At 39.3% G+C, this 14,886-nt stretch overlaps 3 protein-coding genes across 10 annotated transcripts in view; 1 reads left to right on the top strand and 2 right to left on the bottom strand.

The window, feature by feature from the left end:
- The window catches only part of ttc7b (tetratricopeptide repeat domain 7B), a 49,257-nt gene extending 47,637 nt beyond the window's left edge, over positions 1-1,620 (bottom strand). For all 7 annotated transcript variants that reach the window (XR_004895783.1, XR_004895781.1, XR_004895782.1 and 4 more), the window contains exon 1: positions 1,402-1,620. Coding sequence is in view for 4 of the 7 variants with exons in the window: in XM_031321279.2 (XP_031177139.1) it covers positions 1,402-1,522 (121 nt within the window). In the remaining 3 variants the exon portion in view is untranslated. The remainder of the gene's footprint in view (positions 1-1,401) is intronic.
- A 1,473-nt stretch (positions 1,621-3,093) lies between these two features.
- Positions 3,094-5,964, top strand: fam177a1 (family with sequence similarity 177 member A1). 2 transcript variants are annotated; one of them, XM_031321406.2, is made up of 5 exons: positions 3,094-3,307; positions 4,015-4,200; positions 4,508-4,574; positions 4,958-5,055; positions 5,226-5,964. In XM_031321406.2, exons 1-5 carry the CDS (start codon positions 3,239-3,241, stop codon positions 5,451-5,453), a joined length of 648 nt encoding a protein of 215 aa, XP_031177266.1. In that variant the 5' UTR covers positions 3,094-3,238; the 3' UTR covers positions 5,454-5,964. The 2 variants fall into 2 exon arrangements, with proteins under 2 accessions (XP_031177266.1, XP_031177267.1); XM_031321407.2 differs by having other exon boundaries at positions 3,168-3,307; positions 4,018-4,200.
- Positions 5,965-8,815: 2,851 nt separating this feature from the next.
- ppp2r3c (protein phosphatase 2, regulatory subunit B'', gamma) lies at positions 8,816-14,690 on the bottom strand. The gene is made up of 13 exons (XM_031321342.2): positions 14,450-14,690; positions 14,216-14,340; positions 13,565-13,669; positions 13,327-13,439; positions 13,022-13,119; positions 12,671-12,741; positions 12,426-12,558; positions 12,111-12,166; positions 11,127-11,202; positions 10,687-10,823; positions 10,257-10,394; positions 10,016-10,075; positions 8,816-9,302 (listed from the first exon to the last, which is right to left on the bottom strand). Exons 1-13 carry the CDS (start codon positions 14,514-14,516, stop codon positions 9,108-9,110), a joined length of 1,374 nt encoding a protein of 457 aa, XP_031177202.1. The 5' UTR covers positions 14,517-14,690; the 3' UTR covers positions 8,816-9,107.
- Positions 14,691-14,886: the final 196 nt, after the last annotated feature.

Genomic DNA, 14,886 nt, shown 5'->3' with positions numbered 1-14,886 from the left:
TTATCGTGATATTCAACAATGTTATCGCATATGGCATATTTTCCTCACATCATGCAGCCCTACCTCTGACCGCACTCACTAAGGAGTACGCTCTGTAACCACACTCAACAGTCATGTCACAGTGTTATAGAGTCCACCTGTACATCACTGAAGCACTGGAGGCCAGCAAAAAAGAGTTTTTAGGGGGTGTGTTAAGTTACTCTTTAATAGGAGGGTTCCAGGGGCCGAATAAGATATCAATCACACTACAAGGCTTTATGGATGCATTAACCTCCACGAGCAGTCAGCCTTGGTTATTTGATGACAGGATGTAGTTCACTTTAGTCAATTTGGATCTATTGGATCAGGGCAATGAGTGATATTTCAATGTAAACATAATGACAATAGGTGCTTTTAAATTGCATGACAAGATGGGATATGATGCTATCTGTTTGCACACAAGCCAGCTCGTTTTCATATCAAAAGGGTCAAGAAGGCAACTATAAAATGTCCGTGAAATGAACGCATCACGATGTACATGACGACATAGAGCGATGCGTTCATTTCACAGGGTTTTGGCAGATGAGATTTTATTTATTATATTATTTTATCCATGGGAGTTGATTCAGATTACAGTTAGAAACCGGGCACTGCCTGGGGAGAGGCCATATTTGTTAATTTGTAAAACTAAATGTTCCTCTGTCGTAAACGAGTAGTAACTGTAGCTAGCTAGATGAGCTGTAACGTTACTGCCGGTAACGTTAGCTAGTGCAGTTTACATTTCAGCATCAGCAAGGAGTTGTTTGACAGCTAGCAAGCGATCATGCATCCTAGCCACAAAGCTAACTGTGTGTGAAGCAATGAGAAACCATAATTAAAAAATATCTGATGCTACATGTGGAAAATGTTAAAGCATATAACTAACATCTGGATCATTTCAGCATCATCAAACTGTAAGACATGTTAGTAACACCCGTTTAGAGGTGAAACAATCATGTACTTTTGCTATTAAGGTGTTGGTGTATGCCAATAATAAGTACCTGGTTAATGTATCAAACAAGTCAAGCAAGAACAATATTTAACCCAAAGACATGTGTTAGTATGTTTGAGTTCCGCTTGAAGGGAGAGCAGAGCAGAACTGTTAACGTTAGACCACAGGAACTGAGCGAAGTTCTCCATATCCTAAAATCAAAGTATCTTCAGTACACACCACACAGCCTAAAAGGTGGTAAAATCCCCTGTGAAAATGAAGCAAGTCTCTTTTTTGACCTTTGCTAGCTAACTAGCTCTAACCAGAGCACAGGGCTGGACATTTCCCAGCATCGGGTGCCACTGTCAAGGAAGTACCGAGGACGAGACCAGGGGGAAGGCCTTGTAACGTTAGACTGAATGAACGAACAGGGAAACCCGCAAATGTCTTACCGTTTGATATTAATTTGGCTGAAAGCTGTCGTACTAACTCCGGTATCTTGTCCCATTGACTCTCTGAACGGCACCGCTCTATCTCGGTCTCCAGTCGTGAGCCAGACTTCCTCGCTGTCATTTTTGTTAGTGGGCTCCACTGGACCAAAACACCACAAGAGGATCCCTCTCTGCTGGCTGGTACAAGTGTCAAGTTACCGCAGACGAGTAATACACTGCTTCCGCTCACTATTTTCAAAATAAAGCTTTCACTAGTTGAGATGACTGTTGTATCCCAGTAAGTCAGAGTTTTACTAAGTCGGAATAGTGACATCTAGCGGTCAAGAGTGTATAATTCACCCTCCATTTTTATGCTTGCCAGCAGAGCATCTTCATTCCTCCGGATTTGCTGAATTGACTCTAGATCCTTGTTGAAGTCTGATTATAAACATATAAAACCACACACAGACTAAAAACATTTTTGTAAGAAGAAACAAGTGTCAGCACAAGAGGATTTTTTTCACAGGAGATATTTTGACATGTCACATTAGGCAAAGCACATGTGTAAATAGTCAAATTAATGATGGCTAAATTCCATTTAGTTACTTCAGTTTTAGGATGCTGGTATTATACATGCTGACTCACTGTCTCACTGTCATGTCTTATTTGAACACTTTATTAGAACAAAGCCATCATTAATGTTATTTGTAACACCTACAGTCTACTTTTCCTACTGTGATAAGTCAAAATGCCTGCTGTTAAAAATGTTCTGAGAAAAACAGAATTTAAAATATTTATTATGTATAGCTATCTGACTTGCTAACAGTCATCAAATTACTAGTTATTTTCAAAAGACTCAAGATATCCAAAAGGCCTTAAAAAAAATTGCCATTTATTTATGAATCATATTTTACCACAGAATATCTGTCTAATATATACTACAGTAAATAATATGTATAATCAGCATTAAATAACTCAGATTCTTTACTTATGTACAATAAGCAATACCACATTGTAAAAATATTCAATTACAGGTAAAGTCCTGCATTCAGAATTGCACTTAAGTAACAAAAGTATTAGGCTATCTGCAAAATGTACTTAAAGTATAAAAGCAAAAGTACTCACAGAGCAGGCAAAATGGCCTCTGTCAGTGTAATTGACGTTATAAAAGTGCATCCAATTTTACATTCTCATAAATTTTTTAAAATCTTAATCTGCAAAGTAACTAGAAACTATAGCTAAAAAATAATTGCAGCGCAAATAGTACAAGATTGTCCTCTTAAATGTAATGGAGGGGAAGTAACATAAAATAAAATACTTAAGGAAAGTACAATAATTGTGCACTGTGTATAATTATTTTTGATAGTATTTTTTAAAATAAAAAATAAAATAACAAATCTATATTTTTATCGTTAGTTTATTTTTCTACATTTGTCTCGCTTCCACCTAATGTCTGACTAATTACATTATTTATTTATTTATTTATTTATTTATTTATTTATTTTTAATTTTTCTCTAGAGATGCCCACTGATTGTGCTTACTTATATGTGTAAATATTGATCAACAATGGGTTTAATGTTTATTTCTTGTTTCTTGGTTTATTGACGATACAATCTTTAAAAGACATTTCCTTAAGGAGAGTATGTAAACTCTATGTCTCTATTGAAAAGTAGGAAGGGAATTCATATTGTGCAGAACAGTTACCACCAAATACAAGTATGTACAGTAGGGCTGAATTTTGCTGTCAAATAACCCGGTTTTTGCACAAAAGGCTTTTATTCTGAAGAAATCAGAAAGGAAGTGGTGCTAGCAGTACCCAGACAACCAGATCGTGGTGAGGTGGAAGAAGTGACTGTGATGGCAGATTTGTCGTTGTATTTAACTAATGTCAATGTTTCACTAGGACAAACTATGGAAAATGATAAGGTTAGTCCGTGCGATACTACTTTCTTCACTTTTCGTGTTTGCGAATGATAAAATAGACTTTTAAGAATTACTTCCTTAGCTGAGAAGCTAACGTTAACCGTCAACAAACACAAAGTAACGTTAGCTAAAGTAAGCTAGGTAGCGTTAACGTTAACTTACGAACCAGTGCTTTCATTGGTAACGTTGACCGGTCATTTGGGACGATTTACTTTACTTAATTTACTGTGTACACATGACATAATGAGGTAAAAAGTATACTACATATAACGTTTTTGTTAGGTATTGATTTGTTGTTTATGAGTTCATTCTGCCAAATATGTCCTGAGGGTGTGAGAGTGCACATTAAACTCTATGAGAATATCCGTTTAGCGTGCTTGTGCCTTGCTTATTGGCACTTAGCTAAGCATTTACAAATCAAACAAAAGCTAATATGAATATACTGTGTATTACTAATAATAATGGCGTGGCATCATATACATGTTTTTAGGGGTGTGCAAAAAATAGATTCACATTCGAATCGCGATTCAAGCTCTACCGATTCAAAATCGATTCATTGAATTCCAAAAATAGAATTTTTATTGTATGTCTACTGCAATCACATGCTTAATCGAGAATCGTTTTTGAATCGAATCTTGAGCTTGAAAATCGATATAGAATCGTGACATTTTCTGAATAGTGCACCCCTAATGTTTTTACTGTTTTGACAGAGGACAGGAGTGGCGACAGACTTTGAGACGGTGGAAATAGGTGACTCTGCGGGGAGGCAAGGGAGGGTGAAGGTTCCCCGCAGGACCATCTTCTTTGCCAGTGGAGAGACCATGGAGGAGTACAGCACCGATGAAGAGGAGGAAGTGGAGGAGCCTGTCAAGAGAGAGGTCATCGCTGTAGATCCGGTAGGCTGAGATCAAAACTTGACTGAAACCATCAGGCTTTTACAGATACTAAAGCAGCCGCAGTTGTAAGGCATATATCCTGTGGGTGCTGTTAGCATTAGAGCAACCCTTCTCTAAGGCCTCTGGCAAGACAATCTAATTGGCTGTTCACCTGTGAATCCATAACAGTCGGGCAATTAATCTCAAAAAAGTATCAAATGTGCTTTTAAATTATGCTTGAGATGGAATTTTAGGTCAATTTTTTTCTTTTGTGTTTGACCAGCAGATGTGTAGTCTAATTGTCATGTTCTCTTCATATGTGTTTTAGTCCAAACTGACCTGGGGTCCATATTTCTGGTTCCACATGTGGAGAATGGGCACCTCCACTATCTCAGGTAAAGTCATCTACTGTCTCAGTTGGCATTCATGCCAGCAAGGACCAATCACATCTTACTAGGTTCTGAAATATCACAAGATTTCAGAGGTGTTTTCCTGGACAGAGGAAGTCAGGAAATGTTATAAATGTTCTGCAGAAATACTGGAATATTAGCAAATTGTACAAATGAGACGCTTTACAGGAATGTATCAGAATGTATTTTGCAGATTCTGTCGTACTTGAATTGTATTTGGTTGTTTTTGGTCCCCTTCATATCACGCCCCAAGTGATCATCACAAAAGAAGCTGTGCCAAGAGTTGGAAGATGTCTTTATTTTGCGTGTGTGTGTGTGTGTGTGTGTGTGTGTGTGTGTGTGTGTGTGTGTGTGTGTGTTTCCTGTAGTGTGTGACTACATGGGAGAGAGACTGGCCTCTCTGTTCGGCATCACTACTCCTAAATACCAGTATGCTATCGATGAATACTACCGTATAAAAAAAGAGGTAGGACACATGCACACATGCACATCCTTGAGTTTCATATGTAAATATAAATAAAGTCACACCTACAGCTGCTTACTGTACACAGAGACGCAGGAGCAAGAACACAAACATAAACTGTCAAATAATTGTTGTTAGTATTAAATGCAACGCACACTGATGTTCTCTTGCAGGAGGAGGAGGAAGAGGAGGAGAACCATCTGGCTGAGACGGCGGAGCGAAGGTTTGCGGATCAAAGAAGAGGTGAGCAGGATGATCCTCAGGCTGACCCTCATCCTGCTACTGTGGAGCAGCCAGAAGCGTCTGGAGCCTCCTTTGTAAACATTAGCTTTGAGCTCGAACCTGAACCTCCTCTCCACACTGCAGACACCAACAGAGTCCCTTCTTCCCTCCCTTCCTGAAAACTGACACGCACAGACAAACCACTAACAGTCACACACTTTGATCCGTTGGCAAAACCTTAAATTAACTAAGCTGTGTAGATTAACGATACTCTGATTTTTTCTATGTTTTTATTTTAGAAAAAGAGATCTTAGTACACAGTGCAGGTACACATTAAAAGGGCTGTGGGAGTGACTGCGCTTGCCTTATCTGTGAATGTAAATTTGTGTATAGTTTTAAATAATATGCAAGAATGAGAGAGACTCATTTAACTATTTGTTGACCAGAATGGGACTGGGCTCAACTCCCTTTGAATTGAAATCAGTTGAGTAAAATAAATAAATGCTGGGTGTTAATCTTATTGAGACATAGTCAATTTCGATTTCAACAGAATATCCAAATACATACAGTATGGCAACCCTGCTGCTTCAGCCTTTAGGTAGTCATGACAACATCCTCAAGGCTACTATAGCCTTCCTGCTACTTGAACGTGACTCATATGTTGAGTTATTAACGAGGTTCAAGAGATAACTTTTATAAAAAATTATAAAAATGTTTTTGTCATATTTGCTGAAACTGTCACTACATCCTGACAGTAGGACATGAGGCAGAATAACTGAAAAAAGAAATCATGTTCGTCTGCCTCCCCCTCGTGCTCAAAATGGCATTTGCAAGTTTCCACGGTCAATGGAGTCAATGGACTGCTCGTGAACTGCGGTCAAACTGTAAAACTAGGCAGCGCTGTTCTCATTTTACAGCTAAACAGTACACTTAAATATATATTATGAAAACATTTGAGGCGATAAAAAGGCAATGCAGAAAACAGTATCTTGATTCATATTTGATCAGAGCTGCCTAGTTTGACAGTTTGACCGCAGTTCACGAGCAGTCACTCCTGGGCTCTGATTGGTCGTTTTCCTTATGTCATTAGGAGCACCAGGAGGAGGCAGAGGAACGTGATTTTTTTTCACAGATGATCTGAATTATGTACTACTGTCAGGGTATAGCGACAAAGCAAAAATGACAAAAAGCTATTTTTTATGAAAGTTACCAACTGTAGCTTTAAGCAGCACATATTTGCTGATTTTTGTGGACCTTCTGGTAAGCATTATATCTAAGTCATTGGAAATGGCACAAGTGAAACTGTCCAGTAGTTCTGCCTGTAATTATCTGTGCTTGATCTTGGTACAGTACTTGGGTCTGTAGTGTATCACAGTCTTCTCTAGTGCAAGTGAATGAGCTCACAGCTATCAGCTGTCATCAGCCATAGTACTACATGTTATTGTGCATAGCGTATTGATAGACTTGGAAAAACCTCCTGTGCACTATAGTGTCTTTTAGATGAAGTTTGCCACGTCACACCACCACTCGGATGCTACTGTGCAGGTTGATTTATGCAAATGAGATTTAGAGCCGGGCAAGAAGCAGCAGTTGGTTGTTCAAATTGACTTCAACACTAACCTCAAAGAAATGATCTGCTCTCTTTCTTAAATCGGTTGACTAACAGAAACAACTTGTAATACGAATTGTTTTCTGTAGGAAATGCCCAAAGTGCAAATTGTTAGCCAATTTAGAATAAATCTTTGAAAATCTGCTAGTTCTCAAATGTATTGGTGACTAAAGGCATGAAAAGTTGCACACGACACATACAGTGCTACTATCTTCATGTGTTGAGAGTTCATTCTTCAAGTGTCCTTGTGGAAGCGTTTGATATGAGTGTTTAGCTGCGCAGCAGGCGTTCTGCAGAGACTGAGCTATCATAAGCTTCTTAGTGATTATTTGTATCCACTGACACGGCTCTGTGGTGACAGGCCTCTCATCTCAGAGCAGCCGTGTTTAGCCAGGAGTGGCGCAGATGCGGAGAAATGACGCACACCTCTTTGGAAAATTATCTCGTTCAAGAAGAGATTTTTAAATGGACTTTAAAGATGTAACGAAAGTGAAATCCCAACAAATCCGACCGCAAGTATGTCAATAACACTTGGTGGTCTTTTACTAGTCAATAAAGGATATTATTCAGGCTTTTTTATTTGTAAAGGGCCAATATATGCAAATGTTATTTTAACAAACCTTTAATGAATATGTATACATATTTATATTTTCTTTGTGTTAATAAAACCTTTGAACATTCAAAAGGTCGACTTTCGTTTTTTTCATTATTATGCATAATACAATAAATGACTTCTTTCACAGTTATCCCATTGTGTTATAAAGGAATTAACCACCTGGTTTACTTCCTAGAAAGTTTCATTGAAAGGGCTGTACGTTCTGAACATTAATATAGCAGTAAACAAATATTTGCTATGTAAACATAGTGGAGTAATGGTGTCCTGAGCAGAGAAGTCACACCCCTTCTGTGTGTGTTGTAATCTGAGTATGAATAAATAAATAACGACCATGTCTACAGAACAGTATATGTTTTACTGGTTGTACAGTATAAAATAAATAAATAAAGAGAACAGGACACAACTGTTCTTTCGCTTCTCTGATTCGTTCCGTTTTGTTGTCTTGATATATTTTGAATTGTCATCTGTGTTTTTCTTCTTCGCATAGGCTAAATAAAGGTATTTCCACCGTGAATTGGTGCATAAAAGTGTATCCGAAGTCATTGCTCAAAACTTCCCTGGGGGAGGACACCCAGACCCCCCACTATGATATGCCCCCACCCCCCAAAAGGCAGATTCTGGCCAATATACAGTACAGTATACCCACTACAATACATTAGACTACACCACTGCTACATAGGGTTTGTCACGTAGTGGACCTGTGTGCTGACATGCACTAACATATGCAAGTGGCACGGTAACTGGCCAATGAAATGATGATCATTATAGCGTTTCAAGCGGGCTCTAAATCGAACACAACTAAGCCACACAGCCAACAGACGGGACGCATCCCTCCACAAAATAAACTAAATATTGCACTTATGGGTCCTGCAGCGGCACAGGGTTCAAATCCGACCTGCTGCCCTTTGCTGCATGTCATCACCCATCTCTCCCACCTTTCATGTCTAGCCACTTTCAAATAAAGGGGAAAAAGCCCCAAAAAATAATCTTCAAAAAAAAAAAATAATATTGCACTTTCGATATAATATTGCGCAACGTGATATCGCGATAACGATATTGAATCGATATATCACGCACCCCTAAATCCCAGCCCACAGTTTTTGCAGTATTTTGAGTACAGCCCCTTTAATGGTAGCTTTATAAAACAAAGTAAGACACGGCAGTAAAACCACACTGTGAACAAAGCGTTGATATATTATCACCTTTTAAGTTGATATGGCAAACTTGTTAGAAAACGGTTTGAACGGTTCGTAAATGGGCTTTTTTCTCACGCATGTTCGATTTGAGTGGGTGTAAATAATGAGGTACTTCCATTATACAAAGAAAAAGGGAAACATTTATTTCATAAAGGGGGTCAATGACAAAAACGTCTTTACAAGAAAATAACAGGCAGGAACACAAAGCACTATGTCTGGCTTTCCTCTATCCATCTCTCTATTCATTTCCTCAAGGCTTTCACAATGTAGACATTTAGCTAAAACTGAACCAGAGTCAGCAGTAAAAGTTCAGTTCACTTCATTTCAGTGCTTTCAGGTTGGGTGTGAAACTGTGACCTTTTGGTAACAGGAGTGTCTCTTCTCTCTACTACACTTCAAGCCCAAATCATCTTCAGCTGTCGTCGGGATCAGCTGTGTTGCTTCCGTCGTTGTCGTTGGCGACCAGCACTTCTCTGTTCTCGTAGGTCCAGAAGCCGTTGAGGTCAATCAGGATGCTGGTGACGGTGTCACCCTGGCAACTGTTCACCAAGTCCTGGAGAGTGATCTTATAGGGGTCTTTAGGCTTCACCATGTCAAAGATCTCATCCTGAGGAGAAGCAGTGATCCAAATGTTCATCTCTTTTCTTTTCTTTTTATCCCAAAACAAAGAATGTCTCTATTTGGCATAACAGAGGGTCAACAATCTGTACAACTTGGTTGAACCTTGGCAACCAAAATAAATGTAAATCATCATCATTAGCTATGTAAAAAAGACATTGGAAGACTATGACTGAAAGTAACGTTCGTCACCTTTAAAGCACCCACCACATTGCCATTATTAGAGCAAGGTTGTGCAAAAAGACTGGCGTGTTAAAGAAACTTGGCTGAACTGTGTGTGTGTGTGTGTGTGTGTGTGTGTGTGTGTGTGGGCTTGTATAACTATATTCGTGGGGTCCAACAACTGGGAGTCCAGTATACTTGTGGGGTCCCGACAGCTTTGTGGGGCCAAAATGCTGGACCCCACAAGTTTAAAGGTCTGTTTGAGGGTTAAGACTTGGTTGTAGGATTAGGGTTAGAATTAGGTTATGGTTAGGGTGAGGGTAAGGGTTAAGGTTAGGCATTTAGTTGTGATGGTTAAGGTTCAGGGTAAGGGGCTAGGGAATGCATTATGTCAATGACGGGTCCCCACAAAGATAGTGCCACAAACCTGTGTGTGTGTGTGTGTGTGTGTGTGTGTGTGTGTGTGTGTGTGTGTGTGTGTGTGTGTGTGTGTGTGTGTGTGTGTGTGTGTGTGTGTGTGTGTGTGTGTGTGTAATATACCTTGACATCCTGGAAGGTGACAGGCTCCTGACCGTGGAGTTTCATCTGCTCCTGAATGGCCTGAAGAACAAAGCACACAGCAGTATCATGAAACACGGACACAACACAGTTGAGTGTGAATGTGTGTTTGTAGCGTGTGTGTGTGTGTGATCTTGTATTTCCGATCCTCGTAGAAAAAAATGCAAGCTAGGTCCTAGCCTTAACGAGGGGGTTATAGTCAGGAGCTAGAATGAGATTTTACCCTGAAGAAATAGTTGAGGGAGAAGACGTTGAGGTATCCTTGATTCTCCATGTCCAAAAGCTTAAAAATATACTGTAACGCTGCTGGCTCCTTCCTGTTTTCCAACGCCAATACAAAGTCCAGATAGGTCTTATAGTCCTAAGATAGAAAAGGAACACAATAATTATTACTGTAAATATCCTATTTAGAACCAGCACACAGAAGCCGGCAAAAACTAAGAGAGAGTTGCTAGACTGACCCTGGCTGCAAATTACATTTGCTGCCGCTAGGCTGCCTAGATTTCTAGGCTACTCTCCACCATCAATTAGACACCACTAGATTCCAATAGAGTTCCAGAAACTTGTAGAATGAATGACGAGGATCCTTGAAGCTGTCCTTTTAATTTGTCACCCATCTGTATGTACTGTATGTGTACTGCATTTGATTGTACCATTTCTCCATCGTAGGTGAGACACTCCTGAAACACCCTGTCCAAGAAGACTGAGGTGAGCGTAGCTGTGCCGTAGCGTGAAAGCTCCTCTTTGCTCAACATGCCGTTGTGGTCCTTATCCAGGTTGAGGTACTGGCCTGTAGAGACAAAAAGATTTGTAAAAAAAAAAAAAAAAAAATTCCAGTAATAACCACAGAACCACAAGCTCAGCCACTGACAGGCTGCAGTCTGTGATCTTTACTGAGCTGGTTTCTTACATAGACACCCCAGGTACTTTATTTCTATTGACCCTGAATCCCAGATTCACACTTCGCCCACCAAAGTCTTTTAATTTAGCTGGCAGAGATAAAATAATACATTATTGCAGAGGATCATTTAAAAATCGTGAACAGTTGATGTGTGATTGGAAAGTTGACATTCACACACAGATGTTTTCTCACCGTAGACTCGGAGAGCCGAGGGGGCTGAAAACCAGTTGGACTCCTGACTCTCTTTAGAAAGCTCCTCGTCTCTTAACTAAGGGCACAGAGGAAGAGGAATAAGAATGTGAGAGAGCATAACAAGAAATGACATCAGCTAATCTTCACTTGTGGGAGTATCACATAATAATGAATTTGCCTTGTAATGTCGGACCATTTCATAATAATATAGAAAAACTGCATTAATCCATACAAAACAGCTACAAAATGACACATCTTTCAGGCACTGTATTACATTACAGTCAATTCCTATATTTGTCCCTTAAAAGTGCTCATATTATGCTTTTTGGCTTTTCCCCTATTCCTTTATTGTGTTATATCTTTTTGTACACATTATAGGTCTAACAAAGTGAAAAATCCCAAAGTCCACCCCAAAGGGACTTACCATCTTCCAGAGAAAACACTGTTCACAAACTGCTCCAAACAGCTCTATTGTAGTCCAGCCTTTACTTCTGTGACGAACGAGCGTCACTTTGTAACACACGTTATAATGCTCGCCTAGCTGCTAGCATGGCACGCCCTCATACTCTGCAACTGACTAGCTAGCAGTGCTTACTGCGCATGTGCGACTCCCAACAAAGATGGAACAGAAGTGAGATGTCTCACTCTGTAGCTAAAACGGAGAGCTCAACACACAGGGTGAAAAGAGGAGCTGCAGCAATGTGCAGTACAACAAAAAGATGGTGTTTTCTGAAAATTAAACCACATAAACCTATTCTGGTACAACCTCTAAATACAATTATGAACCTGAAAATGAGCATAATATGAGCACTTTAAAAAAACTGGTTTGCTGGTAGAGGAGAAACCTACTAGTGACTTGTAACATTTTATTACATATACCTACCCAATCGATTGCAAAGTATGAATTAACACAGCAGGGGTTGTGGGGAAAAAAACAATGTACTTATAAAAGGTTAAGAAATGTGAGTGATACAAAAATTCTACCTCCAACAAGTCGTCCAGAAAACTGCAGGCCAATATATCCTGGATTTTAATCTTTCCTGAAGAAGAAAAAAAAGCAGAAACCCAACACCCTCAGTAAACGTTAGTAAGACTTTGTAAACTCAGTCTCTGTAAACCCAAAGTGTTCTCTTTATAAACACATTCTAGCCACAGATATTACTTCTCTCTGGACATGTTTCTTCACCTATTACCTGTCCGTATTGACCATTTAAAATAGTTAATACTACCCTTTGACATTGATTATTCAACATTTTACTGTAGAGATACATTTTCACCATGTGTGGGGCTCAGGCTCACCTGTTCGGAGGGGGTCGAGAAAAAAAAAGAACTTGCGAACAGCAGTGCAGACGTAGAAAGAGTAGAAGGACTTCTCCAGTCCATCCAATTGAGGCAGAGTGGGGATCAGCTCCAGGATATAGTTCTCAAGATCCTATACAGAATTTCTTTTTTATTTCAGTACTAATGCAAACCACTATTCTCCTACTGGCTGTACATTACTTTGAAGAGGAAAAAAATGTGTGGTTAGTGATGGAAATACTTACGGACTCTCTGAGGTGACCCTGTCCTGCTACATCATACAGACTCAGACCTATCCTGGTCTGATGCAGCCATACTAGATGCACAGAGAGAATATAAATGAGCAACACTCAGTGACAAGGATTTTCACCAGTTCAGATAAATGCAGTTGAGTAAACAGGAGTTGGGAGATTACTAACCAAACCAAATATCAAGGGAGAGATCTCAATGTAATCTAAGTTCCAAAAATTGTATCAGTTAACAGTAAAGAGTAAAAAGTTGTTCTACCTTCTCAAGATATATTTTACTTGTTTATCTGTTTATCTTTTTGCTCACTGCTGAACATATACAAAAGACAAGAAAATGAAGGTCCGGACCTTTCCTCATGACGTAGTTAAAGAACTGCATGATGGAGATCCTGCCGTAAGGGTCGCTGTGGAGCAGCTTGGAGTACACTCTGGCTGTGAAGAATTTTCTGAAGGAAAGAGAGAAGAGAAGAGGAGAGACATTGTTACTTTTTATTACCTTATTCTATTTGATCTGAAAGCCAGGTTTTCCCCTTTTACATCTGCTATTAACATCGTTTTTTTATAGCATAAAAAACACATAAAACAATATTGGCCAGGGTTTTTTTTACTGAAACTGGGCTGTTGGCAGTAAACCTCTATTTCCTGTTACTTACTTGCACTTGGGCCCGGCCTTTTCTCCCACCTGTAGGTAGGCTTCATAGCTAATCATGGCCTCCTCCCCACTCACTGGAGGCACTTGGTGCTTATCAAGCAGAAACCACAGATTCTACAGAAAGACGAGTAAAAAAAGACAAAAACATAGATGGACACAAAATAAGTATCCTACAGTGGTGTTATTCATGCCTAATTAAGCCATTGTGTTGTGACTGACTAAGTTTGTGTGTGTTTTACCTGTAGTTCCTCATTATCCAGCAGTTCTCTGCTCTTCCTCTGGAGGAAGACAGCTCTGGATTCCTCTCTCAGTTTCTGAAGTAATACTTCATCCTCTGCTGGTAGCTGCAGAACAACATCATCATCATCATCATTACCACCACCCTATTTTCATTTCTGCACATCTCCTTCATTAAACAGCACCTTGTACTTAACTGGCAACTACACATCAGTAATAACATGATCAACGTCATAATCTTCATCAGCACTACCACCATCAACCGTGTTTCAATATTACTGTTGTATCCCACTGTAATGTAAGAGCATTATCACCTCTGTTAAAATCCTCACTCTGTCAGAACAGGCCATTATCAGACACACACCTTGCAGTAAAACTGCAGTTTTGTTCTGTTTCATATATTAATAATATAATTTAGGGTGGCCTGCCATACGGTAACTTCCAACGTCCAAACTAATCTTGTAGTGTTATTATTTGGGGGCAGACATGTAATTGTTTTCTTCAAATAAAAAAGGACATTTGTTTGGTTAGTGTAATTTATTGATGACTCAGAGTTTAGTTTAGTCATCGGTCTTGTACCATAACACAATCAAAATGACATGAATGACAACACTTTTCATTGGGTTTACATATGTTGTGTATTTCAATAATACCCTGTAGTAAAATCGTGGGATGTTCTTGTAGGACTTGTCTTTGTCGCCTCCTCCCTTCCACTCTGTGTAATATTTGGTGAACAGCTCAGTTTCTTCTGCTTTCTTTTCCTCGTCGCTTTTCTCATCTGTACAGCAACAGGGACACAGGTCAGTAGAATGTTAATGTTGACTTAGCTATCAATCAAAGTAGCGAACGTTAGCCAGTATGTAACATTAGTTTACATTTTGTCTCACCTTTTTTGGTGTTTGCTAACCTCCTTTTCAAAATGTCCGACCATTGAGGCTGTTGTTCTTTAGCCATACCTGCTGCGAAGTGAATCTTATCTTCCGTCAGTTAAACATTTCTATCCCAAAAGTCAAAAACAGTGTAAAGTAGACTTGTGTACAAAAGTAGCCAAGCTACCCAAAAATGGGACAACTTCAAGTTGCTGTATAAACAAGAACGTGGCTTCCGGTTTGAATGACAGAATTCAAAATAAAAGCGTAATTTAAATACAACGGTGGAGCTAGGTCTGCCAATGCGAGACTACATTTGGGAAAACGCTAACCCCACAAAAACCGAACAATTAAGCAGCGAAGTACATGTATTAGGTAATAACAGTTTCTATCAATTGAAATAAACACATGAATTGCAAAGTCGTCACTGCAATAATTAATTATGGTCTCATAGT

This window comes from Sander lucioperca, chromosome 18, assembly GCF_008315115.2.
Source record: "Sander lucioperca isolate FBNREF2018 chromosome 18, SLUC_FBN_1.2, whole genome shotgun sequence".
NCBI lineage: Eukaryota > Metazoa > Chordata > Actinopteri > Perciformes > Percidae > Sander > Sander lucioperca.
The sequence above is the reverse complement of the archived record's forward strand: the minus strand, read 5'-3'. Positions and strand labels throughout refer to the sequence as shown.